The sequence below is a fragment of the Balearica regulorum genome, chromosome 3 (assembly GCF_011004875.1).
Source record: "Balearica regulorum gibbericeps isolate bBalReg1 chromosome 3, bBalReg1.pri, whole genome shotgun sequence".
NCBI lineage: Eukaryota > Metazoa > Chordata > Aves > Gruiformes > Gruidae > Balearica > Balearica regulorum.
Genome location: NC_046186.1, coordinates 34,256,478 through 34,283,807, shown reverse-complemented (window position 1 = coordinate 34,283,807; position 27,330 = coordinate 34,256,478). Strand labels below are relative to the sequence as shown.

Here is a 27,330-nt window from a genome sequence, read left to right as displayed (position 1 = left end):
TATTTTTAGAAGTAGGAAAGTGAAATAGTTTTGTGTATTGAGATAATTCACAGAGATAAACACAGATGAGTGTGAAAATTGACTTTTATTGCTGTTGAAAAACAGGAAGATAGGGATGTATGGCACTGGCACATAGAAAGAAGTTACACAAAAATGTGTAATACTGTCTAGGCACTGAAGTGAAATTAAAAAATAATGCAGAGGTTAGTACTTCTACTCTATTGATTTTTTTCTTCTAACAATGGAAAATGGCTACATTAGTCACTGATTTAAATTCTAAGGAGTCCACTAAAACTGATCTGTGCATAGAAACTTGGATTTTTCTTACTCATCAGCTGAGCAATACTCCATCAGAAGAGATGAACCATCTTGAACCCTTCTCTTCATCTATAGTTTTAATTTGCAATGTTTTGGAATCATCTGAGTAAGCAGAATATTTCAATGTGAAGTGCAAGTGACCTCCTGGAAATACAGATATTTTCTTTCTAGGATACATGTTAATTTTATGTAGCCAAAGCGAGTCTATTTAGAAAAGCAGCTCACCAACATGTAAAGTTATTATTTACAGCAAAGAGAGAATGGTGGAAATTAAAAATATTTAAAATAAATCAAAATTTAAAACATGTATATAAAATAATATATAGTATTATTTATATAATATATAACCCCCTCATAATATGTATAATGAAGTAATATATAATATAAAATACATATGTATTTATATTATAAAAGCGCTACTGTGTGGTGCTTAGTTGCCAGCTGGCGTTAAACCCTGACACAAGATAATACAAAATAGGTTACGTTTCACGTATTTTCAGTGCCATGGAAAATAAACTCTGCGTTAAACTGCAAACATGCTTTAGGAGATCAGTTCAAAGGTTTTATAACTGCAAACACTGTGAGGATTAGCTACAGCACCGTGTCCTGACGCTGAAACGCCAGATTTGATGAGAGCCCCCAGAGCTGGGGATGAGGTCAGTTCTGCAAAGCAGCTGTGTGCAAACGGGGCTGAACCCCATGGCGTGTCGCTGGCGAGCCTCTCCATGCGAGGGCAGACAACATCGAGCCCTACAGCTCAGGCTCAAGCCGTGTGGGACCTCACCTTGGCAGCTGGAGGTGTCACTGCACCCCGGCGCGGGTCTCAGCCTGGCTCATACCTCACCCGGGGCGAGAGCGTCCGCTTGGCTGAGGTTGGCAGTAACTGATGAAACACGATACGGTGGCAGCTCAGCTTACTGCTCCGCGGCACGTTGAACAGGATGAATAAGCGTGTAAATCCCCGCCACCAGCTCCCAGCGCACACACACAGACGCTGCAAAGCAAAGTGGTCCAGAGTCCTGTCCAAACCTGTCACCAACAAGTCCTGTCCAAACCTGTCACCTGAATTCTGTCAAACCTGTCAAAACTGAATTCATGCACCCTTCTGCTAAATATTTGTTTTTACGCTGGTCCCATACTTAGCGTATTTCTTCAGCCTATCCTAATGAAACATGCTTAGCTTAAGATTTCTTGCCTCAGTCACAGAAAGGAGCTATATAGTCTTTCTACGTCAAGGAGGAGAACTATCCCATGTTTCCTCTATCTATGAATACTCCGAGCAGCACCAGTAAATCCCTTTCTTCGCAGGCACCTTAGTATGTCTTCGCTACACCTTGAGTCAAGTGCTTTACCATATGATGCCACTTGTGGTGAGTTGACCCTGGCTGAGGGCCAGGTGCCCACCAGAGCCACTCTATCACTCCCCTGTTTCATTAGACAGGGGAGAAAAGGTACAATGAAAGAAAACTTACGGGTCGAGATAAGGACAGGGAGAGATCATTCTCTAATTATCATCACGAGCAAAACAGAGCAGAGGAATGAGAAATAAAACCAAATCTTAAAAATACCTTCCCCCACCCCTCCCATCTTCCCGGGCTCAACTTCACTCCCGGCTTCAACCTCCGCCCCCCTCAGCGGCACAGGGGGACGGGGAGTGGGGGTTACGGTCAGTTCATCACACGGTGTTTCTGCCGCTTCTTCATCCTCAGGGGGAGGAATCCTCACACTCTTCCCCTGCTCCAGCGTGGGGTCCCTCTCACGGGAGACAGTCCTTCACGACCTTCTCCAACGTGAGTCTCCTCCACGGGGTGCAGACCTTCAGGAGCAAACTGTTCCAGCATGGGTCCCCCACGGGGTCACAAGTCCTGCCAGCAAACCTGCTCTGGCATGGGCTCCTCTCTCCACGGATCCACAGGTCCTGCCAGGAGCTTGCTCCAGCGCGGGCTTCCCACGGGGCCACAGCCTCCTTCAGGTGTCTCCACCTGCTCCGGTGTGGGGTCCTCCACGGGCTGCAGGTGGAATCTCTACACCCCCTCATCCTCCCTCCATGGGCTGCAGGGGGACAGCCTGCTTCACCATGGTCTTCACCACGGGCTGCAGGGGAATCTTGCTCCGGCGCCTGGAGCACCTCCTCCCCCTCCTTCTGCACTGACCTTGGTGTCTGCAGATGTTCTTACATCTTCTCACTCCTCTCTCTGGCTGCAAAAGCCCTCTCTAACTGTTTTTGTCTTTCTTAAATATGTTATCACAGAGGCGCTGATTGGCTTGGCCTTGGCCAGCGGCGGGTCCGTCTTGGAGCCGGCTGGCATCGGCTCTATCAGACACAGTGGAAGCTTCTAGCAGCTTCTCATAGAAGCCACCCCTGTAGCCCCCCTGCTACCAAAACCTTGCCACGCAAAACCAACACACCGCTGTATGTTGCCCCCAAACAAAATGAAACAAAACTGGAAACAAGTCAAAGACACTTGTTAGTAAAGCTAATCAAATACAACAAATTTGGGCTCCGTAGGTCAAACAATTTTTGAAACAGAAAAACAAGGAATATTTTCAAAAAGTCAATGTTGGACATTTCTTAGATGTGAAAACGAAATACTGCCTTATGAAATTCCAGAATGAGGAAGATGGGTCAGATTTTTCTTTTGTCATTTTTAATCAAGATTTATAATGAGATCCTAATTCCATCCCCAAGAATGAATCAATCGATGTTAGTCATTACTATGCCAATGTACTAAAAGTATATGTACACTGTTCCTGTGTAAAAGTAGCACACTTTCAGACCATAATGACAAATAAATCAAAATATATCATTTTACCTTTTGTTGTAAATAGCCAAAATATTTCTCTGTGGGCTGAGAATCACAGTAGCTCAACAAACACTGAATTTTAAATTGTAGTTATGGTTACCATTTTTTATTCAGTCTGGATAAGAATAACAGCATTAATGGGAACATTTCACCTGTCTTTGTACTGTTAGCAATTAAAGTTCATGGCCCTGTTGAGTACACACTCTTTCTATGGACTGAATAAGTCCTCAGCAAACATCTTTATATTATTAACAGCTGGTTCAATAAATCTTAAAAATCTAAGGGCCTCCTGCAAGCTAAGATTAAGTTCAATTGCAAGCCTTTCATGGATTTATATTTTATTAGCCTTTTCCAATAATTGATCCTTAACATTATTAATATGTACCTGCCAGAAGGAATAAAGCACTATTTATTCAGTAGGAGTTTTATTTGGCTTTAAGACAGGCTGACAGAAACACATTTAAAACCGTATCTTTGAACCAGTGTTCACCAACTCAATTTGTGTCCAACCAAAAACACAAACCATGAGTAACACACGCAGATCTTTCGCATAAATCTTGGAATCATAGAATCATAGAATCATTTTGGTTGGAAAAGACCTTTAAGATCATCGAGTCCAATCACCAAACAATTCTGCCTAGTAACTGTTTTGTGCCTTACGAGCCCTGGGAAAAGAAGGTTTGCTAGTCACTTTATTATGTCTGAGGCTTTTTCCTAGATGATAGTAGACCTTAGTGAAAAAGGCTGTTGTTGTGGACAGAAAAAACCTGAAGATTTCTGGAGGGAAAAGCAGCAGGATGGATAGTCAGACACACACACACCTGATGAATAAAGAGGATCATTAGATTGGACTGTAAGAAAACCACAAAGTTATCCGCAAGGAAAAAAACCCAAAACCAAAATAACTACAGGCATGGCAAGACTTGTGTATGGAGAAAGGGCTCAATAATTTAAGAGTGGTTAGTCAGAAGACAAATATGAGATGGCAGATAGAGGCATGCAAGCTAGCGGAAGATAAGAAAGTCTGTTGGATGCCTCCTATTTACCCTTCCTTATAAAAGTGAGATCAAAAGACAATTTAAATCTGATAAAAAGAAATACAACATGCAATTAACTTGTAAAATTCATTGCCACGGGATATAAAGGAATAACCAGGGAAAATTAAAGACAAGATTGGATGTTTCTCCTGAAACTGCTGGAATTAGATTTTTCAGGGGATCCAAATTCCTGTATGAGTCAGTCACTGATTACCCAATGTCTGAACAAAAATATTGTGTGATTGGCAATTTGGGCTACAGGTATTACCACCTTTTCAAGAGGCACCTGGCACTAGTCAGCGTGTACAAAGACACCAAATGGGGCTCCTACGTGATCCAGCCCAGGAGGAGAAGCAGTGCTATCTCTGTGCTGGGTCCTTGTGACCACACGGGTAGGAATCTATAGGCAGGAGCCTGCACTTGCACAGCCTTTTCGATCATACTCTAAAATCTCAGGGACGGGCAGGCAGGCACGGTGTCTGGAACCATCCGTGTAATGCATTCCCAAGTTGTGTATAAAGTGAAGGTGATGAAGTGGTATGAGACCAGAAAGGTCAAAGAAATGTGGGAATGGAAAAATCCTGGGTGTGAGGGTGAAAGTGGAGGGGCAAAAACTGAGAAGTAAAGATGCTGAAAAGAGCAGGGGAGAGAAGAGCATGTCTCTGAGGGAAAGGAAAAGCCCGTTTGTAGGTGAAGAGGGAAGAGACAGTATTAATAATCTGCTCTCAAATGCATGGGGTGGGCTGAAACAGGAGGTACCCAGTATCTAGCTATCTAACGCAGGTGTTGAAGGCAGGAACATGGGTCCCTCAGTGTTGACTGAGAGATGAATTCCTACCTTAAGTTTTCTGAGCTGTCCTCCAGAGGCATATACCTCTCTCTCCCTGCTGCCTAAACCCAGAAATTGCATTTCTAAGCTGCACAACTATTTTGGATGTCTACACAGTGTGAGTGCCTCCTGGGACTCCTCTATTTCTGTAAATACCAAGTTTACTGAGATGATACAGAACCAGAGATTTCCATCCACTCTTTACCCTCAGCTGCTACCCCACCTGCAATTTGTGGGTGGGTAGCCAAAGAGGGACTACTGTCCCAGCAAGAAGCTTTGTATGTTTTGGAAAACACTAGTGCGGGGCACCTTGCAGCCACCATGATCTGGTAGCACTCTCCCAAACCCAACAGGAGGCAATCCCAAAATGAGATGTTAAATACAGTAGACGATGTCATTCTGCACGACAACCTCTCCCCTCTGCCTCACAACATTTTCACCTGAAATGAAGCTGCCCCCAGCATGGGGGTCTCACGAGCAGGCTGGGCTGGCAGAGGTGAGCCCCGGGGCCGAAGGGGCCCTGCCTTCACCTTGGCTGCTCCCAAGATGATCCCATACATGAGTTGGGGCACCAGGACTGGGTGGCTTGAGGGTGGGAGCAAGTGGCTGGAGCTGCCTCTTTCTGCGTCAGGGATGGCTTAGGCCAGGCTCAAATGAGCATTTACACCATTTCAGAGCTTACATAGGTTGATGTAAAATAGATCTGGTGGACACCTTCCTTAGATCTGTTATTGACAGCAGTATCATCTATCAGTGGAAAGGTCAAATCCTCGCTTTTGAGAGTTATCAGCACCAACTTAAAGGTAAAAAATGTAATTTTTCTTTAAGAGGAGACTACAGGCTATGAGAGCCCAGTACTTAAAGGAAGGGAAGAGAGGAAAGTAAAATGTGCATAATACACCCAATTTGCCATTTAGAAATATGCAAATATTTCTACTTAGCCTTATTAAACTTCGGATATAAATACTCTAACTCTGTTACACAATGTAACAATGTTGTTACATTGACAAAGTCTTCCTAATTGCTGTATTTAACACAGCACCTGTAAAAAGGAGGAATTAAAAACTTGTACTTTCTATCTTGTACACAAGTCTTTTTCTAATGTAGCCATTGGAGTGTAACCACTCGAGGCACGATCATAAAAATAGAGATTTTCTGCAATTCCCACTGGACTACTCTGCCCATCAGTCACTTTAGCAGTGCTGGTGGCAACACGCGGTTCTCTGAAGGGATGTAAAAGAATGGAAACATCTGTGGAAACTGAATTTCTTCAAGCTTTGTGATCATTAATAAGCTAGTTATAAGGCTGGATGAAGACACCTGGCAATCAATTTGACTATACTGAACATGAGTGGGCAATTCTTGTGTTTTAAACTGTCAGCATTGCCACTTAACAAATTAAAGCTGAGCAGATACCAGAATACTGCATTTGAAGAAACAAACGCTATCTCTAAAGCAACTGAAAATGCCTACGTTTCTAAATGACAATACAGCCAAGCAAAATGAAACAACTGTTTTTAAATGACTGCACCTACAACCCTTTTCCTGAAGACCTTGCTCACACACAGATGACCTGGACAGAAATAAACTAGTCTTCGGCAAAGACAGCAATAAAATCATAACATTCAACAGGGATAAGAATAATAATTATAAATTAAAAGTACCAAAGAGATGGAAAGACATACTGCAAATATGAGATAGCAGCATGCCACTTACTGTTGTATGCTGTAGAGTGAATGTAAAAGGAACAAAGTGCACAAGGATTAGTAAAAGTGTAATTACAGAAAAATGTGAATGAAGTAGTTGCCCACAATGCAATACCTAGGGTGATCAGGTAGATCACCCTAGAGACTGGACATTAGGAAACATTTCTTTACTGAGAGGATGGTCAAACACAGGAACAGGCTTCCTAGAGAGGTGATCGATGCCCCAAGCCTGTCAGTGTTTGAGAGACATTTGGACAATGCCCTTAATAACATGCTCTAACTTTTGGTCAGCCTTCAATTGGTCAGGCAGTTGGACTAGATGATCATTGTCGGTCCCTTTCAACTAAAATATTCTTCTCCTCTTCCCTTCTTTCTCTTCTCTTCTCTTCTCTTCTCTTCTCTTCTCTTCTCTTCTCTTCTCTTCTCTTCTCTTCTCTTCTCTTCTCTTCTCTTCTCTTCTCTTCTCTTCTCTTCTCTTCTCTTCTCTTCTCTTCTCTTCTCTTCTCTTCTCTTCTCTCTCTTCATTTCTCACTAAGTTTCCCCTAGCTGCATAGCGACTTCAAACCATTCTAGAAAGATTCCTGCAGTATATGCCAAGCCAATAACTCCACTTAGACCACCCCAAATTTCTTCATTTGGGCTGACAGGGCTGAGGCTGGGATACCATGAGAGAAAGCACAATTTGATTGACTAACACCTGCAAGAGTAGTCAATCATGGCTCAAATAGTCAGATTGACAGTTGTCTAATGTACCACACCGAGGCATTAACATTTAAATTTATGTTAACATGCTGCCAAAGCACCCCTAAGTAAGTATAGGTATGTTAGTAAAATAGAAGACACACTGAAAGTGGCTTTTGAAATAAAGCAGTGCTACAAGCTAGGGATATCGCAGTCTTGTGAGAGGCTGCACGTATGCCAAGGATAGAGCAATGGGCAGTTGCAAAAGTCCAAAATAGCAAACACCTAGTGTAATAGAGGATGCTATTTTGGACCAATATGGAAATGTTCCTAAACAATTCAGATTTCTGCCTAGAGAGTGTAATTCACTGCTGCAAAAGGAAAACTTGTACTGCCACTGAAGCAGCAATTCCTCGCACAGAGGAGCTATAGGAAAAAGCTGATGATGATCTGAGGTGGGAGTTACGAGAAATTTCACACACCAAAGCAGCTGATTGGCAGCACAACATCTGGAAATGAGCCAAGAAAGCTATTTCCTTGCATATCAATTAGGCTATGACATGTTATTCACTTACTTCATTAAAAATATAATTTTTTTAGACACTAGGAATGATAAAATTTGCAAAACAAACCAACTATTTTACTGCTGTTGAGATTCCATATGCTGAGGTAGGCAGACAATTGAATTTAGCACAATTCTGTCTACCTCTAAGCTCCACACCAGCGCTTACATCAACTACTTAATTTTGGATTGGAGAATTTACATGTATGTATGGAAATTTGAGCAGCTACCTTGTCTATGGATATGATGGGAATTCAGCATAGTAAGGCAGGATATGAACATCCCAAATCGAATAAAGACAGGTAGTGAAAAAAAAGGTATTTCTATAAGCATCTTCATATACTCGGCATCTCTAGTAGCAACAAGTTTAAAGCCAGTCCCTAAAAAATGTGAGCAAAATTGAACATACCAAGTCTAAAACTAGAAAATGTTGATTGCTTCTTGGTCTGTCAGTTGCCTATCTCCTTCTTACTATACATTTCCAAGTCATTGAAACCTTGTGGCTCATAAGCAGCACTGGAAGTTCTATAATATAGATTTATACTATATAATATATAGTATTTAATAATATTAAGTTATAATTAGTAGTACTATACTACAATACATTTTCTGCTATTCAAAAATGAGAAATCATCAATCATTTGAAAGACTCCATAAGTCATTTAGAGAATCTAGGTGAGTATCGAGAGAGAACCTCATTATTTCTAAATCATTTGACTGTGACATTTGACTTTAGGACACTTTCCTAACAAAAGTGAACTGAATTAGGAATTGCTAAACATTTTAGTGCAGGTACTGAGTTATATCAGTCTTGTTTGGAATGGACAGAACTACCTCATGCTTGGGAAAATATCTTTAATAGATGTCTAACACAATAATTCTAATATCACAAATAAATTCCTTTTAGTAAAATGTCTCTGGCTTTTAAGAGGCTTTCTGTCACAAACCTGTCCTCATTCTCTGATTCTTCACATCCCAGCGCTCTAACCTATTCCATCTCTTCTGGTGTGGATCTCTTCTAATTTGTACTGCTAGAATTGTCTATTTATGAATGACTGATTAGTCTTTAGGTGAACAAAAGTTTCTCATGTAGCAGATGACTACAATTAACACCAGATGACGGGGTAAATCAGCATCTCTCTCTGGACCAATTAAGAATTATTTATTGACGTTTGGATAGCTTCAGTGGGGCCGAGAGATTGTAATTTCCTGCTCCAAATCTGCCAGAGCAAGAATTTAACCATACTTTACCCAGAAACCAGAAACTGTATTATTGGCTATTCTGCATGTTTGGGAGAGATAAAGAGAAAAAGATCTAGACTTAATATTTTCATTGGGAGAAGGGAATTAGTTTGTTTCCAAAAATTACTTTGAATTCAATTAATCAATATTTTTCAATGAAAAATCATTTCCTCAGAAATCTTACACTAGCCTTGTTGACTTCCTTCATCAGCAGACATCTCAGCAGATGCACAGAATACAGATGCAAAAAAGGCTCAGCCCTCAGATCAAAACCTCAGACTCCAAGCCTGATGAAGATGAAATGTGACCCTACCCACAGCTGCCCAGTGGTAAAGAAGAAATTGTTAGACACCTCACTTAGGTTGCCCAATTCATGGTGGGCACTCCTCTACTCAAAATAACACGGTAGTGACACTAGTGTAAGATCAAAAAACCCATGCCAATCAACAAATATAGGCACATACCAGAAAGAAATTTCAACATGAATTGCATCATATCAAACTAACAAACTTCTGAATAGCAGACACATAACTTCTAGAAAGTGAAGACCAGAGCCTGATGTCTTTACTCATAGCAGACGGTACCTTTCTCAGCAGGGAGGGTAGTAGTTGCCAAAAGTAAATGTGAAAGAATAAGGCCCATAGATGATACTGAGAAGATATTATTTTTCCTATGCTTTTCTAAAAACTGTACTTCCAGGATTATCAAACATGAAGTATGACACTAAATATTAGATTTAAAAACCTACACAATTTGGGACCAATTTAGCCTAAAGAGTGTCTCTGTTCATTACACATAGTTATGGCTGCTGAAATTATCTGATGAACTTTCAATTTTGAATCTTAATACTACTACTACTACTACTACTACCACCACCACCACCAGAGTATTTTCTGGTGTGAAGTGGGCAGCATGATCCTGAGATGAGTTCAAGGTGAGCTGCCCCCCAACATGGAATTTGCTCCTGCTGGAGCTTGGTTTTGCCAGGATTTATAATGAGATGTGATGAGAGATGTGTCTCCTTGGTCAAGCATATACTTAATTACAGACCATCGCTGTGTTATTTAGAGTTCAAACTATACTGGAAAGGGGGTGTTTATATTGTTTATCATGAGCAGGAGATTTACTATCTGTCTGTATTTAAACTATATAATGTGTCAAAATACCAAGGTGACAGACACACAACATATCATTACATAAATATATTGAATTAATTCAAATTAAAAGTTCAGCAGATCTTGTAACATACTAGATATGGATTTGTTTATAAAGGTTTGACAAAAGTGCCATATGATGGTTCATTACCACTCTAATTAATGAAAAATAGATCCAGTAATATGCAACAGCCGCTGCTATCACTTAATGCTCTGAAATGAGGTTTGCCAGCCATGAAGTTCAAGAGCCTGATTACAGATAATGGACTTGAACTTCCTGTTGGGAATTTGTTCATTCTGCAGCCTCAGCAGAATTTGAACTTGTGACATTTCCATCACGCTGTAGCTTGACTAGAGGTAAAATAGAAGCAGCTGTGGGGAAACTGCTAATAGACTCACTGAAATACACGAAATCTTTCACTGGGCTGGACCATCAGAAAGTCTAGTTGCCCTGGAGAAATGTTATATGCTCCCTGACCGGCTTTACAGTGAGGGAATGCCTTACTTTCTTCCCGATTAGCAGACATGTCCTCTTTTATAGCAGAGATCTTCAGGGAGCACGGCTGCCCCTAAGGCACAGGCAGACACAGATTTTTTCCCGGCGTCAGAGCCCCTGGCACCCAGAGGCAGCAGCTAGGAGATGCAGTGCCTTGATTTCCACGTGTCTGCACAGTATGACACAGCAACGTTGCTCTTCAGTGTTAACAGCCAAGCTTCAGACTGATATGCCGGGGAAATTTAGGATTTGCAGAAGTAAGTACATCTTTAAGTATGTACTTCAAGTACCTGGGATGGTATGTTGATATGCGCTTTACATTATGTACACAAGCTGATATACAACCAGAGAAAATGACAAATGGCAGGTAACTCCTGACACAGAACAAAATACAAATCAAGGTTTAATACTACACTATTATTCCCATTTTCACAGAAATAAACAAGGGCACAAAACTGTCAAATAATTTGATAGATATTGTTACGAACCTGGTAGCACACAGAGTTGCTTGATGAACTAATTTGTCAGGGTAGTGACATTGTACGTATACTACTGTAAGCACAGAGCTTTGGCCCTGAATATTTTTTCCCTGGTTATTAGGTTATTAATGGAAAAAAATAAAGGCTGTCTGAATGTGACTCTTAAGGCAGTCCTCAAATTTATTATTTCTACCTCTCAGGCCATCCCTGTATATGATTTGTGTTTGATCACAAAAATAACCAGAGACAGATCTGCTGGAGATAGATACATAGAAAATTTACTTAACAGCAAACAAATTACATCTTCTAAAATATTATATTGTTCCACTGTAACAATAAGCAGAAAGAATAACTGAATGGACGAGCTAGTAAATAATTAAACAAACACATGAAAGGTAATAGGCTGAAACTGGCCATGTGCTTTTAAGGAGACCTCAGCACTGAGTTCAGAGAGTTTCCCCTGAAGCCATCCCTTCTCCAGGCTGACCAAGCCCAGGTCCCTCAGCCTCTCCACACAGGGCAAGTGGTCCAGCCCCAATCATCTTGGTGGCCTTCACTGAACTCACTCCAATTTACTGACATCTTGTGTGTACGGTGTTGGAGGAGGAAAATGGCCTGTAGTATCTCAGAGGTGGACTAATGAGTGCCAAGATAATCACGTGTCTTCATCTACTGATGGTGCTTTAGCTAATACAGGCTGTTGGCCTTTGCTGCTAGGGCACACTCTTCCATGACTGCAAAGTCGAGGTGCCAGGTCAGTAGTTACCTTAAGTAGGAAGAGCTGCAAGATGACTTGCTAAAGGTTCTTCCTCAAAAGATCAAATTTGTAGTGATGCTGAACTTCTGAAACTCCCTTCAGGAATGCTAAAGTCCAGAAATGGACAAAAATCAATCAACAGAAGAAGAGAGACACAGAATAATTAATGGCAAGAAATTCAAGTTACTGGTTTAGTTTCCAGCAGCTGTTCTGGTAGCTGTATAGTGTTTTGCAGCACAAAGTTCCCTTTTCATCCAACTAACCAGCACAGGAAAGCATCCGCAAGCACAAGACTGTTGGATACTAATTAATTCTGCTAGCAAGTAATGGAGTTGCAAGGGGGAGATTGAAGATGCTTTTAAGGCTAGAGATTGTCTACGTGAACATAGGCACAACAAGGAGAGCAGGTGAACTCCAGAGAAAGGAAGAAAAACCACAGTCAAGTGAAGTAAACACCTACACTCACTGTGGCCTGTGCCAGGAGAGCCTGAACTATTTCACAAATGGTAGGAGGGTGGCTATGAGCTGTTTAAAGGAAAGGGGGAAAATCTACGTCAGTCGTCCCGTGATAACATGCAGAGTTTTGGACGAGGAAGAACCCCTCCATTGACTTTTGCTGGGAATTAACACCTCACACTGAAGTTAATCAGTGGCAGAAAACTCGCCACTTGAGTGGAGACAGAAAAGGGAGGAGAAATGAAAGCTGAATCGAACAAACTGCTAGTGTTCCCACACAATGGCATTTGGGAGAGCAGCAAACCACTCTGAGATGTCAAATGCTTTTAGTCAGTTCACATTCTTTAAAGACGTATATGCTTCTAGTAAGTTCTAAATGGCTGAAGTAGATTAATTTTACTAAATTAACAGTCTGGTGCTTTCATATGATTGTGTGCTGACAAAACCTGACTACTGCAAAGTTTTGTGAGCACCACAAAATGTTGGCATAATGGTAAGTCTGGGTAAGGAGAGCAGCCGTGTTTGTTGATGCCAGGGAGAGTGAATGCCTGAATTTCTAGCTTTCCTTTGACAGGTGGCTGGTAAAGGCTGGGACAATTTTTGAATTTTCTTTCCACTTCCCTTTTGGCCAGCCGTGGGCACCTTGGGCAAGTGTACAACTCCTGGCGCTGGATGGGGTTGGGTAGGGTACCTACCCACCTCCCCTGCTGCCTGAACAAAACAAGTGCCAATCCCGATACGTCCTCCTCTCCTCACAGCATCAGACAATAGCATAGATGGGGTGATTCCTTCTGAGAGGGAGACAGTCTGAGATGCCTTTCCACCTACTCATGCACTTCTTGCTAAAGACTCCAGTAAGTAAACTCCAGAGTTTACTCCTCTTACTTTATGTGTTGCTTTACACATGAGCCCTAACCAGTGCACCTGCCTGCTATGCCACGGGACACTGCATAACTTTTTTAGACCAGGATTGCATTCATCTACATGTTAATATTGTTATATCATTACACTGAGACCTGTGTGTGTAACTGCTATAAGCCTGTGACTCTGTTGTGCTTGCTGCTGTACAGACGCATGGGAAAATACGTTTCCTGGCCCAATCAATCTATAAGCTAATTTAAGATACAAGCAGAAGAAATTAAAGGCTGGAGAGAGGAAGGAAGTTGAGAGAGAAGTTGGAACGTTGATATCCTGAAGTTCCGCAGATGTCCTGTAAAAACCATTTGCTCCAAACCATGAAAAAAATAAGAAATCATCAAATTAATTTGGTTAGCCATCCTTGATTTCTAGCTTTATTGGGAAACTGTTTTCCTGCAGGTTCTTTTTAAAAAATAGGGGTTTGACTGGTTGTAGGCCTATTCACCATTCTTCAGAGAGAATTTCTAGAGCAAAAAAGGGAAGGACAAGTCTCTTGAAGAAGTTGTAGAAGTATGCTATATCCTATGCCAGAGTCACTAGCAGAGCAGGTACCCGGACTGTCATGCAGAGAACAGCAACGGAGGAAGCAGCAATGTTGTCAGAAGACATTTCTAGGTAGGTTTTCAAACTTGCAGTGTACACGTGTCTGGTTCACAGAGGTTAAAGTAGGAGAACGCAATGTACACAACAATGTTCGTGGTATGTATGCGTGTATATTCAAGATGTCTAATATTCATGCCCATTAAATGCATACAGCTCCCATGATTTTCAAGGAGATTATCTCTCAGTCTCTCATTCTTCCAATATACACGCCAGCTGTATGCTATGCATAGGAAGATGTCTTGTGGAGAATGTAAGAAACATGGGCTGACTGGTAGTCAGTGACTTTGTGATTTTATATCTAGAAAAGCCTTGGGCAGATGACAGGTGACACACAGTTATTCTGGATTTAGACCTGGTTACTGTAAACAGAGTCTGATTCCATTAGTTTTCATTTAAAAGCAAAACAGAAGGGGGAGCTTTTATTTTTATCTTAAAATAAACCAGAGCTGGACACTCACCTATTACACAGAATGGTTTCCTTGCAAAGCGCAGTCTTCCTTGCCATCCTCGGTATCGACAACAGCATCCAGCAGACCAGATACGAATAATAAATTCCAAACCAAAGACAACAATCATGACAAATTCCTAGAAATGGAAAATAAGAAAAATGCCTGTTACAGATAACCAACACTGAAGCATCAGGAAACTTAGGGCCACTGTATGTGTCTACTAGTATACCCTGAACACCTGAAGATCCCAAGCCAAACTTAGGCTCCTGTTCCCCAGGACAGTTGCACATCTACACACAAAACACAGTCCCTAGAGCTTCCTGGTGAAGGGTCCAAATCTAACCTGAATAACATCAAATATCTGCTAAGATTTGCTACTAACTATGAAACACTGAAGGACTGAATCATACTCAAAAAATACCAAAGCAAAATATTCAATGACTTTGGATACTGAGGATCAGACCACAGTTAATTTAGACAGCTAGTGAAGAATATATGTTATATATCCACATCCATAAAATCAGTTCATAGTTCGAAGGCTGAATGTTTTGGTAGGTATATACTCATTGTAGCAATATACAGGTGAAGTGATTAAGAGGATGCAGAAGCATTTAGGAAATCAATTTGTTCCCAGAAGTAGGTTAAGATACATGCAAGTGTAATTACATACAATGGGTATGTAATTGTAAGACAGTAAATGAAAGTTCACACTAGGCATAACTGTCCCTGGACAACTTGTAAATGAAAGCAGATAAAAATCTTGCCTTGTTTGTCTGGCTTCCTTTTTTTTTTCCACATTGGAACCTTCTTTAAGACTGTCCATTTCAATAGCATCAACCTGTATTTATGCCATTTTTATTAGAAGAACTTTTTCAACAGAACAGGGAGGTCAGCAGGAAGGAAATCTGAATCTCTATAACATGCAGTGATATAATACATACACACTGGTATGGAATTATAAACTTAATTTAGATACTCTTCTGGAATGCCATCATCAAATTATGGGGTTTGAAATGATAAAAAATTATGTCTTAACCAAAAGAAGGAAAAAAGTACGTGAAGGAGCTTCTTAAGTAGTTCATCAAGAAGAGGAGAATGAAAGCTGTATTTTATTTGGCAGATGAATGTATTTCCACATCCAAGAGAAAGCTGTTCCTTGTCAGCTAATTAATTTGTTATTCCTACAGGATGAGGACTAGTAAGGTACTAGTAAGAAAACACCGCAAATGAATTAAATAGAGGAGTATTTGCAAGGGTAGGTTTGATCCCATATTGACTTTTTCCCAATAAAAAGTTTGCATGTTTTCAGACTGTGAGATCCTACAACTCTGCAAGCCAACAAGGCTGGTAATATCATGTATGTCAACTTGGGCAATAATTTACCTGAACAGCTGGCATTATTAATATTGTGTCATGTAATGGTGCTTTACTAGCTTATGATTATTGGCAGTACATTGAAACATTGTGAATTTAATTTGCTTTTTCTGTCATAGAACAACTGGAAAACCTAGTATTCCTTCCTAAAACATGTCAGCTTGTATAACTACATCACATTGAAAGAGTTTTTAGAACCTTCTTCAGTGTCTTCATTTCCAGTTTTGTAAATCTCATATTGAATTCCTAAATGACAAAAGCAGAATGAGATTCCTCTGGTAAAACACAGCTAAAGAAAATGTCGCATTTTTTGTTAGAAAAGAACACATGGGAAAACAAGTGTGATTGTTTAAGGTTTTCTTTTTATTTGTTCTACTACAAGACATTTCAACTTAATTCCACGGACAGAGTTATTGCACAACGTTAGAAAGGATTATGTGCAAAATTGAAAAAGTTCTCAATATAGTAACAATAATTCTTAATAGTTGGCTACCATGTAGTACATTTCCTTGTAGGAAATTTCATGTAGGCCAAGAATAAAATGGACAAGAAGCCAACTGGAAAAAAGAAAGAATATGTATTTTAGTTATTTAACTACCGCTTTTATAGTGGTGGTTAAATCATGAATTGTCAAATCTGGTTTACACATTGTTAGATGGTGTCTCTGAATTTATGGGTGTTGATGGCAGACATCCAGGCCATTTGACATCTGATTCTCCTGAGGAAATTTCTTCTTTGGGGCAGGGGTAAGAGATACTGAAGGAGAGGAGGCCAGCAAAGCATGAAACACTCTTTGCTTCCAATAAAATCTTTTCCTTGTTAAAATCTAATCACGTTTCATTTCACCAAAGTTTCTCGTTTGCCTAGAAAACATACTTTGTGTACAGGTGCATGAGAAACACCTCCTGCTTTGTAAGCATGCTGAAAGCGTCACAGGTCTCTTACAGGATCTGACCCACTCTCGCAGGAACGTGTCCCCTGTCATGCTCTAGACCCCAGTAGGGCCTCCGATGGAGAACTGGCAGGAACAGAAAGTACTTAACGATTGTGGAAGAACTAGCCTACAGCTTCAATTCAGTTAAATTTGTATCACTAAACTGCTGGTAGAAGTTGAAAAGAGGTAATTTTTTTGGTAGTTTAACATTCTGGTTCCTATAAATGCTATGCAGTTTTGTACTCATTGTATTATCTGCGCTCCCATTAGCAATTGCTATTTGCTACGCTTGCAAAAAGTCATTGTGTGCTGAAAGCGTGTGTTTGAGAGTCTCTTGTACTACATGGTGCACTCGTCTCAGAGGCACAAAACCTATTTGCCTCTCTCACACACACAAACGCATATATATGTACTATATAGAGAAACTTAACGGAGATATATCTATTCTGAGAGAGAAAAAGTGCAAAAGGATGTTTTCTCAATTTTTTTTTTTTTTGAGGGTGGGGTAAGAGTATAAGACTTTTCTTGAAGAAACAATATGAAATATCTTTGTTCATTCCTTAAGAAAAATAGTTACCTTTTCTAGTAACATTCTTAATTTATGCATGGTGATATTCTCTCAAAATTAACTGAAGTTTCTACTACTTAAGTAAATTTTAACAACAGCCACTGTAGTTATAGTAAGTGAGCTCAAATACATTGAATATGGCTCCATGCACTGGAATGGTGAAAGAACTGCTGATTTTAGAAGTATGATATATGATTTTATTCCACACATGCCGAATTTCTGGAGGTTTTGAAATACAGTATAAGCTTTAATAACAGACAAGTCAATAAATGAAATGGAGATGAGATTTCACACTTATTTTTGCACTTTCTGAAATCGTGATGTTTCAAAATGATCTTTATATACTGGTCAACCCTATTCCCTCAAAGAACAACTGATTTTGAACAGAATATATATCATCACGAGTAAAGTTTGAAGGAAAAGTGTTTTCCTAGAAAATGTGAATGCATTGAAACAAAACCTCTTTGTAGCAATGTATATGTCAGTTTTGTTGTGGTATTTTGGATTGGTCTGAGTTGAAACCAGAGAGAAACAAAGAATCCCAGACAACTTTGAAAAAAGTAATGTTTTAGTAATCAGCACACTTGGTCACAATGTAAAGTCAAATCTCTGTCAAGGTTAATGCAGGCCAGGGAATGACATTATTTTTTCCTATGGCAGCTGCACAGTCACGGGGTTCTTGGTTTTCCATGAGCAAAAATTGGAAGGATGCATCTCAAACAAGATCAGGATTTATTTTTTTTTTAAATTTAATTTGGAATGGCTTATTACAAAATTAAGCATAAATCTAGGTTTTAAAATAACTTGGGTTTAGTTCCTTAGCAATTGAAACAGAAAATCAGAACATAATTGGAAAGGCATGTGATGGAATAAATCGTTAGAACTCATATGATTTGTAGGCTTGCTGTAGAAATGATACATTCCAAGTATCTTTGTCCTATGTATAACAGGATGGAACTTATATGATTACTTACGTGATATGAATAACAACGTTTACACCAGAATGGGAGAATCCTGCACTGTTGATAAATCTGGCCTCCTTCAAAATCCAGCAAGGCTGAATTTGAACTGATGAGCAAGTTTAGATTTACTGGAAACCCAGCCCTTCCCTTCCTAGGTAGAGCAGGGATTGCCTTGGCCTTTGCCATTTCTTCCTTTTCCCCTATCTTGTCTTCCTTTTCCAATCACAGCCGCATCTGGCCCCGCACCACAGTTACCACAATCTGTAACTTTTTTTGCTTTTTAAGCTCACAGTTAGCCCCCACAATAACTGCTACGGCAGATGCATTGATGGTTTGGATAGTGGAAAGTCCTTCTTCCTTCTCAAAGCACAGTTCATCCAGACTGATGAACTTTTCATTCTGAAATGCTTCTGCATACACAGCTCCAGTTGTCACGGGGAAATATGAATACGCAAAAGAAGCATGGGCTTAAAACATTCAGTCGCTTTTGGCATAAGGATCAGAGGTGCCAGCACACTCCTGAAGTTTTTTACATCTGCACGTGCCTTGGTTGCTCTGCCACTGGAACAACGAGGGTCATATAAACAGCAGGAAAAGAAAATAAGAGGTCATCCAGAGCAAGGTTTCTGTGAACAGATGGTCCTGGAGGACGCTAATGAACAGCATAGGTAATTAATTAAATCAAGCATACTTTGTGCAATCCAGCTACGATGAGCACTTTTTCTTTCTTTTTTTCCCTAATTAGGATACAAGTGATGATTTGTTGAAATTGTCTACATTATTATGCTTCTTGGGTAGTTTTTAATGATAAGGATTTCCCTAAATATAACATTATAACAGCAAAAACCTGTTTTTATCATAGCTTTCTTGTTCATTAACATAACTGCTTATTAAAACTTAAAGTAATTTGCTACTGCTGAGATCAGGTGCCTTGGTTGTAGACAATCATTTCTGGGAATTAGAGCCATTTTTGAGATGAGAAAATGACCAAAGTTGAGCACTCTGTGCTGTTCCTCTAGGATGCTCCTGGTTATTTTGCAATGCATAAATGAGCTGAGGTTTGGATATAAGAAATCCGCCCACAAGACAATGGCTCTGCTGTTATTTTAATGACATTTCTTTTGTGGAAATTTTGTTGTTAAATGTTCTAAAGGCTAGTGAAGTAGGACAACAGAGCTGCAGACTGATGTAAGGAGCTGCCTGGCTTGAGCTCATAGGAGAACTGAGTCTACAAGTGACATTGTCAGAAGAATGGGAAATGGACTAGAACAAATCAAATTAATCCCCTGAAATAAGCTTTAATAAGGCCACAAGTGTTCCCCTACTGAAGACAACATCTCTGCAGTGTAACTGCACTGCAGATACTCATCTGGTGTAAATCAGCACAGACTCACTACAATAGTACAACAGCAGGAATAGGAAGAGCAATGTCATCTGATACAGCTTGGGAAGTGTCCCCTCTTCCCTAAAAACTCATAAACAGGGAAGTCCAGTGTTTCCAAATCAGTTGGAAAAGAGGGAGAATAAACATATTCTCATCCTTTAATTTATGGCTGACTGGTTTAAGGATGTCATCAGCTGCTAAAATCTCTTTATGGTGACACATGATGAATAGTTGATACTATTCAAATAGCAATGCTTTATTATTCATTGTCAAAGAGGATGAGATTGTTTTCTCATTCAATTAAAGCAAGAACACAACACCTCAGCTTCTGTATCCCTCTCTCAAGTAAAAAAAAAAAAAAACCAACAACCCTCTTCTGATTCAAGGAGTTGGGCTCTACACTTTAAACAAATACTATCGGCATGTGAGAGGAAGCGCAACACTAGCCTGTCTCAGAGAAATCCAAGGAAGGTTTGAGCTTTAAATAGTTGTGATGCAGAAGCTGGTGTAGGAGTAGGGACAGTTCTGTTATACTGGAAAGTTTCCAGATTAAAATCAGCAGATATGAATATGTGCATACATTATTGTTCAAAATAATAGTATAATTTGAATACACACTTGTATTATTCCTGATTCAGCATTAGAAAGGGAGGTCTTTGATCTGAAGAGCTAACAAGTATATCTACACGTGCATATATACACTTAGGGAATGAATGTTTTAATTCCTTCCAACTGCAGTTTAACAGTGGGAGAGGCAGCCATAAATCTGAAAATGTAACCCAGAATAGACCCTATTAGTGGCATATAAATCACAACCAAAGACTTCAGTTCAGCTCCCAGTGCAACACACAATAAGCATGAAATGAAATTTATGCATTTTTTTCTCATTTATCAGTTTTATAATGAATATGATACTTTTACTACACTTGCTTTTCCAGGTTATGATTAAGATTTCCCACGTTGATTCTACGTTAATAGAGGATTATTGAGAAATCACTTCTGTGCCTTTTAATCTAATACACAGCTACAAGTCTATTGATAAAATACTAAAATCCCAGTGATATGCTTAGTTTTAATTAGCCATATGTTACATAGGACTTCTGCTATCCAACTCCCTTTTAGCTTTTTGTGTTTATTACTTGAAATGGCACCTATCAGTCACGCTTCTTTATTCACTTACAACAGAAAAAAGCCCAGAATTTTTATGGGAAGTAAACCCAGTTTTGAATCAGATAGTAAAAGCGGGCACCAGAATTAGGTAGCTGCCATTTAATTATGTTTTTCATCATTTCTTATACAAATATTTACCATATCAGACCCAATACACAATTCGTGGCACTGAAACTGCCCTGACCTTCCTCAGCACCCATGAAGGAAGGACAGACACCCTTTTGCCTCCCCAGATCAGCAGATCCACTTCACACCACCACCGTGGACCGGCCACTGAGGATCTGCTGGTGCCACAGGAATGAGTGCCACCCGGGTGTGCTGGCCAGCTGTGCTCCTGGCCGCTGGCCGTCACGGTGACTGCAATTACCATGTCAGTGCACATGTAGGCAAACACATCCCAAAACTCCTTTTGGATTTTGGTGGATGTGATTCTTCTAGGAAGACCCCGGTGATCACTGAAAACCCTTCTTCAAATTGGGAAAATGGCAATGGGAAATGTTGACTTCACCGCCCATCATGTCTATCCTGCTCTTCCCCAGACAGAGCATCACCGTTAAATATGGGTCTTTCCAGTCCCTCCCTTGTATACTCACTTCTTTGCCCCAGTTCATTTGTTTGTGTCAGGTACATCTACAGTTCTGAGGGAATTGCTGAAAGAAGACAATAGCCATAAAACTCACACTACAGAATAATTTTCTGCTTTCCAAATATTTTTGTATCCTGCTTTGTGCCTGTTTACGTTTTCTTTCTCTGTAGTGAGATATCAGCAGTAAATGGTCTAATTTCGGTTTTAAAATTATCTGCACATGAAAAACAATGAAGCTCTGTACAGCTGTACCCAGGCCTTCGCATTTCCTTTGTGATTTCTTCACGCATTTTTTTCTGCTGTAGTCACGTTTCTGATGTCACACGTTACAGGCAGACATTCAAGCACATGTCTCTGTAGCAAAACAGCTCCCAAATCTTCCTTTTGAAATGTTTGTGAAGAATTTGGTATTTTTTGCTGCGTCCAAAAGAAATGCGGAATGGGTGCCAGAGCAAGTACAGACTGAATCCTTTTATGCTCTGGCATCCATGTTAATTTTGTATTGATGCAAGAGGTTTAGGCTAATTGTTACAGCTGAATGTATGTGAATTAACTGATAACATTTGACATGCTGTACAGCAGAGCGGGAGAGGATAGTTATTCTTTGACTTTTTGGTCTTAGCATGTTTGGAGTTGTCAAATCCTAGAGACTCTGCAGATAATATTTGCTGCGTTTGTTTTTTTTGTTTTTTTTTAAAGTTATTTTTTCCTGCAGTTTCCCAGTTTGCAAAGCTCATTAACAGAGCTTCCCTAGGAGTACATCAATGCATGTTTTGACCATTGGGTGACCTATGGGCGTTGGGGATGATGTACACAGATGTTTAAGTACCAAATGTGTTCAGAAAGCAATTTTAAGAAACTGTTTTCTGACAATTGGTAACTTTTGGCAAACTGGACGGCACTTTACCCAATCTGCCAAAATCCTGCTTATGCGTTTAGTCTCTTGAAGATACTCACTTCTGTCATCTCAACAAATATTTCTGTTACTTGAACAAGTCTTTGGTTACAATATTTTTATTTGGTTCCTTAGGTTCAGTGAAAAAGTTTACTTGGTGCCCTCTTTTCAATCCAATAACTAGACTTTGAAAATCAGTATACCAAGTCTTCTGTTTTACAAATTATGCAATTTGTTCAGTGTTTTGCAGCTTTTCCTATTATCTTTTTTTCAAGGCTTATGGAATTTTGGTCTCCTGGAAAAAGAAAAGAACAAATCCCTTCCACATCCTCTCAAAAACATGCCTATATCTTTGTGAGACATTCATTTCCTGTGATCATATCTTCGTATGGCGCAATCAGCCAATTCCTGTCTGGTTTGGATTTAATACCAAAGTTATTATCCTGTCCATGACATTCACCCTTTCCTTAGGTACTCCATGGAAGCCTACAGGTTTAAAATGGCGACTATTTATTTGGCTAATTCATCATCGTAGCTCATCCACAGTTCATTGTCCTCAGGACCGGACTTGATTCCAGTCCTGTATTTACCGTCACCTACACTTTAAACTCTCTTTGGATTTTTGTATTATAGCTATGTCTGCTCTGGATCCTTACAGGTACTTCTAATATTTGCCTGTATGTTGATACTGCTTTGCTTGACTTCACAGTTTTAAAACTGAATCTGGTGAACAAATTTCTTCACTCACTTGAGGAAAGTTCACATTTTGACTGTAGCAAGCTATGTCTTTACACACTTTGTCACATCCGTGCAAAGTGACTGAGTGGATTATGGTTTCTGTATATTCTTCAGATGGTAGGTGTTCCCTAGGTTTCCAAACATCTTTCATATCATTGATGTTCTGCCTTTTTCAGCATTCTTTTCCTTTTGACATTTAGTGTTTTGTAGACTTTTTCCTTACATATTATTTATAACCATGTACTTTGGTTTTCCCTTGGAGACATATTCTGCATTTTCATTTGGCAAATCAATATTTCCCTAACAAGGGTCATGTCTGAATTTCTGACAGAGAGTCTGATACCCATCCATTTTTACTGTTGCAATCTAAACTGTTTGTTGCCTGTTTTAAGGAGGTAGCTCCTGCTCTCCATATGACAAGTTTGGATCCTTATCAAACTCTGGCGTGAAGCCAATAAAATTCAGTACTGCAGAGTCTAGCATAAACTATTACAAATCTACATCTATGGAAAATGTTACACTTATGACTTGGAAGTGGTTTCCCATGCTATGTTGTTATCACTTAAACTAATAAAAGAAGAAGGAAGATATGTCATGGAAGAGCAGTTGTGCAAGGAGTGTTGCTCTTTTGTCCTTAAAGGATGTCAAGAATAGTTGGTTTGGTCCTTGAGCACAATGCATTGACTAGCCTAAAAGATGACGTGCTTTTTCCTCCTGAAAGGATTATTTCCCTATTAATCTGAATCCTGACACCCCATCACTAACATCTAATCCTCTCCATTTCCCACTCTTAATCTCAAAATCCTCCTAGAGATTCTGTGTTCTCCTAGAGAAAGAGGCCCCTTGAATGGCTGGCTAAAAGTTTCTTATTTTCCTAATAATATGGACAGTCCTTTCCCTCCTTTGAATGCTAGTCCTCCCCATGTTGGGAAACAAAGAGAATCAGAAACTGATTGTTCACAGTACTAGTATCTTCTCTCCTGACTTTCTGCATATAGTCATGGACAAGATAAGCTAAGTGACAGGTCTCATATAGGAACAGATAGCAAGAATATAAAAGAGTATAATGTACCTATCTGGCAAATCAACACTGGCTTTCTTACTACAGGTTAGTCATTTTAATGTTAAAATTGTACCAGGTCATGAGTTGTGTTACATTTAACACTGTGGGTTTGCTATTTCCATCCTTCTTCATTGCACAGTACCACCCATTTCTCTATATATGCCCTGTTCATTCAGAGGGAATTGAAAATAGTTTCATGGATGGTATTTCATCCAGCAGCCATTGACTTGTGGCAACTCTAGTGATCTTAATATTGCACAGTAAATGCAGATTTTTTGTTTAAGTGTAACTGGTTGGTAGTTCTGCCTGCCTGTGAAATGCTCTGGCATCGACTCTGAAACTCTCTCTTGCCTTCTACTTCATTTGCTGTTGAATGCTGTAGCACTTGAAGTAACTGTTCATAGTTATCCTACCTTCTTTAAGTGAATCAGTTATGAGATTTTTCTTTTGCCCTGATTACAGATCACATACAATAATGCTGTTTTAGTCATCCTTAGTCATCAAACCCACTTAAGTTTTCCCAGTAGAACTATAATATACTGGATTCTTTAATTACAAGAGAAAAATGATTCCATTCAATGTGTTATTTTTCATTCTTCTCTTTACAAAGCTTATTTCTGCTTAATACAGAAGAATAAAAGAAAAGAAAGGGCAAAACATTACTGACAATGTAACCAAGCCCAGAACCATATCAATAATAGGCTTATGCCAGTATTGAGATGTCTTTATTCTCTGATGTGTTTGAAGTGTATTTTATCATCCTCAGCACTGTTGACAATAGATTTTTCATAGATACCTTTACAGTTTTATGTGCAGTGCCATGTTCTTTTGTTATGAAATAATTTTAATTGCTACTTTCACCTCTCTCCATAGCTACAGTGTGTGCTTATTTGTTGAAGAGCTTGGTTGGTTGGGAGTGCCAATGCTGCCTTCTGACAGAAGAATTGCAGCTTTGAGGACATCTACTAATGTATTTTTAAATAACTTCACACTTTCATTCACATTTTTGTCTTGTCAGACTTCTAACAACCCTTAGTTTCAGAAAAGTGCAACCAGCACTTACATTTCCAATAAGTCTGCTCTGTTTGCACACAAAGTTTCTCAAGCAGTTGTGATGAGATCTGGTCCAAATTTTTGTAACAACAGTCAGCTCTGATGTGATGAAATCAATACACATAATAGGAGAGTATTAATTTAATCAGCAAAGACAAGAAATTATTTATTTTGACAAGGTAAGAATGTTTTCTTTCAAAGCTAACAGGTAGTTTATTATGACATGGTTGAATTGTTTTATGCTCATGTTATCACCTTATTATAATATTAGTGTGTATGAATCCAAACAAGACTGAAAACATGAAGGCATTGACCTTACCAACATTACATTTCCCTCTCTTATTCTGTCTTTGATAACATCAATGTTATATATCTAACAGATGTAATTTTTCAGAGATTTCTATGCAGAAATTTTGAAATTTCAAAGCCATGCTTTGATTTCATGAAAGAAAACATTGAAAATTAGTGTTTCCCGAAAAATACTGATTCTGAGTTTTGACAAGCTCTAGCAAACTTGAAAATTCCTGATTTTTTAGTTCGGGGATCAGTTAATCTTTTTCTCTTGGAAGAAGACTCAACAAAACTGCAATAACATGTGGTCTATATCCTACCTTCTTTGTTAGAAATGTATCTATAATTGAAATCTCTCAAGATCATTCAGTTTTTCCTTTTATGCATTATTAGCTGGTCTTACAGAGCCATCCATCCAGTCCTTTGCTCAGGTCTGATGGTCTTTTACCCAAGCATTGCAAGAGGATTAAAGTTCTGGGACAACAAATCTAAACTGAAAAATGTTACTTTTTTAAACTGAGCACTGTCCATCTCCCTTTTTAAAATCCACTCTGCCCAGCTTTTAAATTTTGTAGCGGATTTGTATGATTACATTGCTGTGAAGGGATTCACTCTCCCAGAGCAGAGACAAATTGAATATATGCTCGTCTGCTATGGGGCAGCTATACCCTACGTTTTTTAATCAATATTCATCCTTCTTCTACGTTTCTTTTATGGGAAAATGTTAGAGAAGGAAGGAATGTTGGGAAGATCTTAATTGCTAGAAGCACTTACTAGACTCTCCTTTTGGATTCGTATAAGTGACCACAGTACATGTAGAAGCTAGCCTCATCAACTGCGTGCTGTCTGCTTTTATGTCTTTGGGAGCTATTTCTGCCTGAAGAATGTGTTCCTAGAGTACATTTTCAGAGGCCCTAACCCTACAGAAGTGGGTACAGCTTTCTACCCCAGGCTTTTTCAGACACAACCACCAAACAGATTTGACAAAACCAGTTCTGCAGAAATTCACATGAATTTTGCAATGTCTCTATCTTGATTAATAATGAAAATTATGAAAAAAAATATTATGGCATGCTTTGTCACTTCAAATAAAAATGACATTTATTTCCTGTAGTCTCAATTTTACTTTTAAGTCAAAAGTTCTAAAATGCTCAAATACACAAATAATATTTTATGCCAGGTCAAATGAAACATTTAATCTGATCCAAGACTTTTTTTGGACTTTTTGATTTGCCAAATCTTTGTGGGTCAACTGAAAATATTTTATTTATTTTCTTGAATTGACAGCTAACAAATAGAAATGAACCAGTTATTGACATAGCTTTAGTTGAAAATGATCTTAAAATATAGAGAGTTTGGTCATGAGAGTGAATGACCTCCAGTTCCAGATATATTCTTTCTTGGCTATCTTCCCCAAAAGATTTGATTTTGCCTTCCCAGCCTAAGTTTTACTTCCCTTGTGTTTATTATTTGATAAAGTGCCAGCAAATGTACTTGTAGGAGATCAGCAATACACCAAAGATTATTTTCTTGCTGTGTTAGTTGGATTCTTAAGCTGCTTGTGGCTTTTTTGATGTTGAAGTAGATTTTATTCTACTGTCTGTCTGGGCTATATCACTGCTACAACTTCAGTGCCAGACACTGTGTGTACAGATGAGGCTAAAGCATAGTTATAATTGTAGGTATAAGGAGTTTTATCTGATGCTCTCCCCCTGGTTAGGCTTATTATTTCTGGACAAAAATCTAACCATTACTGATGTAACAATCCAACAGTGCTGTATGTAACATGCACTTAACTTACCTGCAGGGATTTCGCTTTAA

At 39.3% G+C, this 27,330-nt stretch overlaps 1 protein-coding gene across 3 annotated transcripts in view; it reads right to left on the bottom strand.

Moving 5' to 3' along the window:
* Positions 1 to 27,330, bottom strand: part of KCNQ5 (potassium voltage-gated channel subfamily Q member 5) — a 297,242-nt gene that overhangs the window by 60,427 nt on the left and 209,485 nt on the right. For all 3 annotated transcript variants that reach the window (XM_075747513.1, XM_075747512.1, XM_075747514.1), the window contains exon 3: positions 14,501 to 14,627. In XM_075747513.1, coding sequence (XP_075603628.1) covers positions 14,501 to 14,627 — 127 coding nt within the window. The remainder of the gene's footprint in view (positions 1 to 14,500; positions 14,628 to 27,330) is intronic.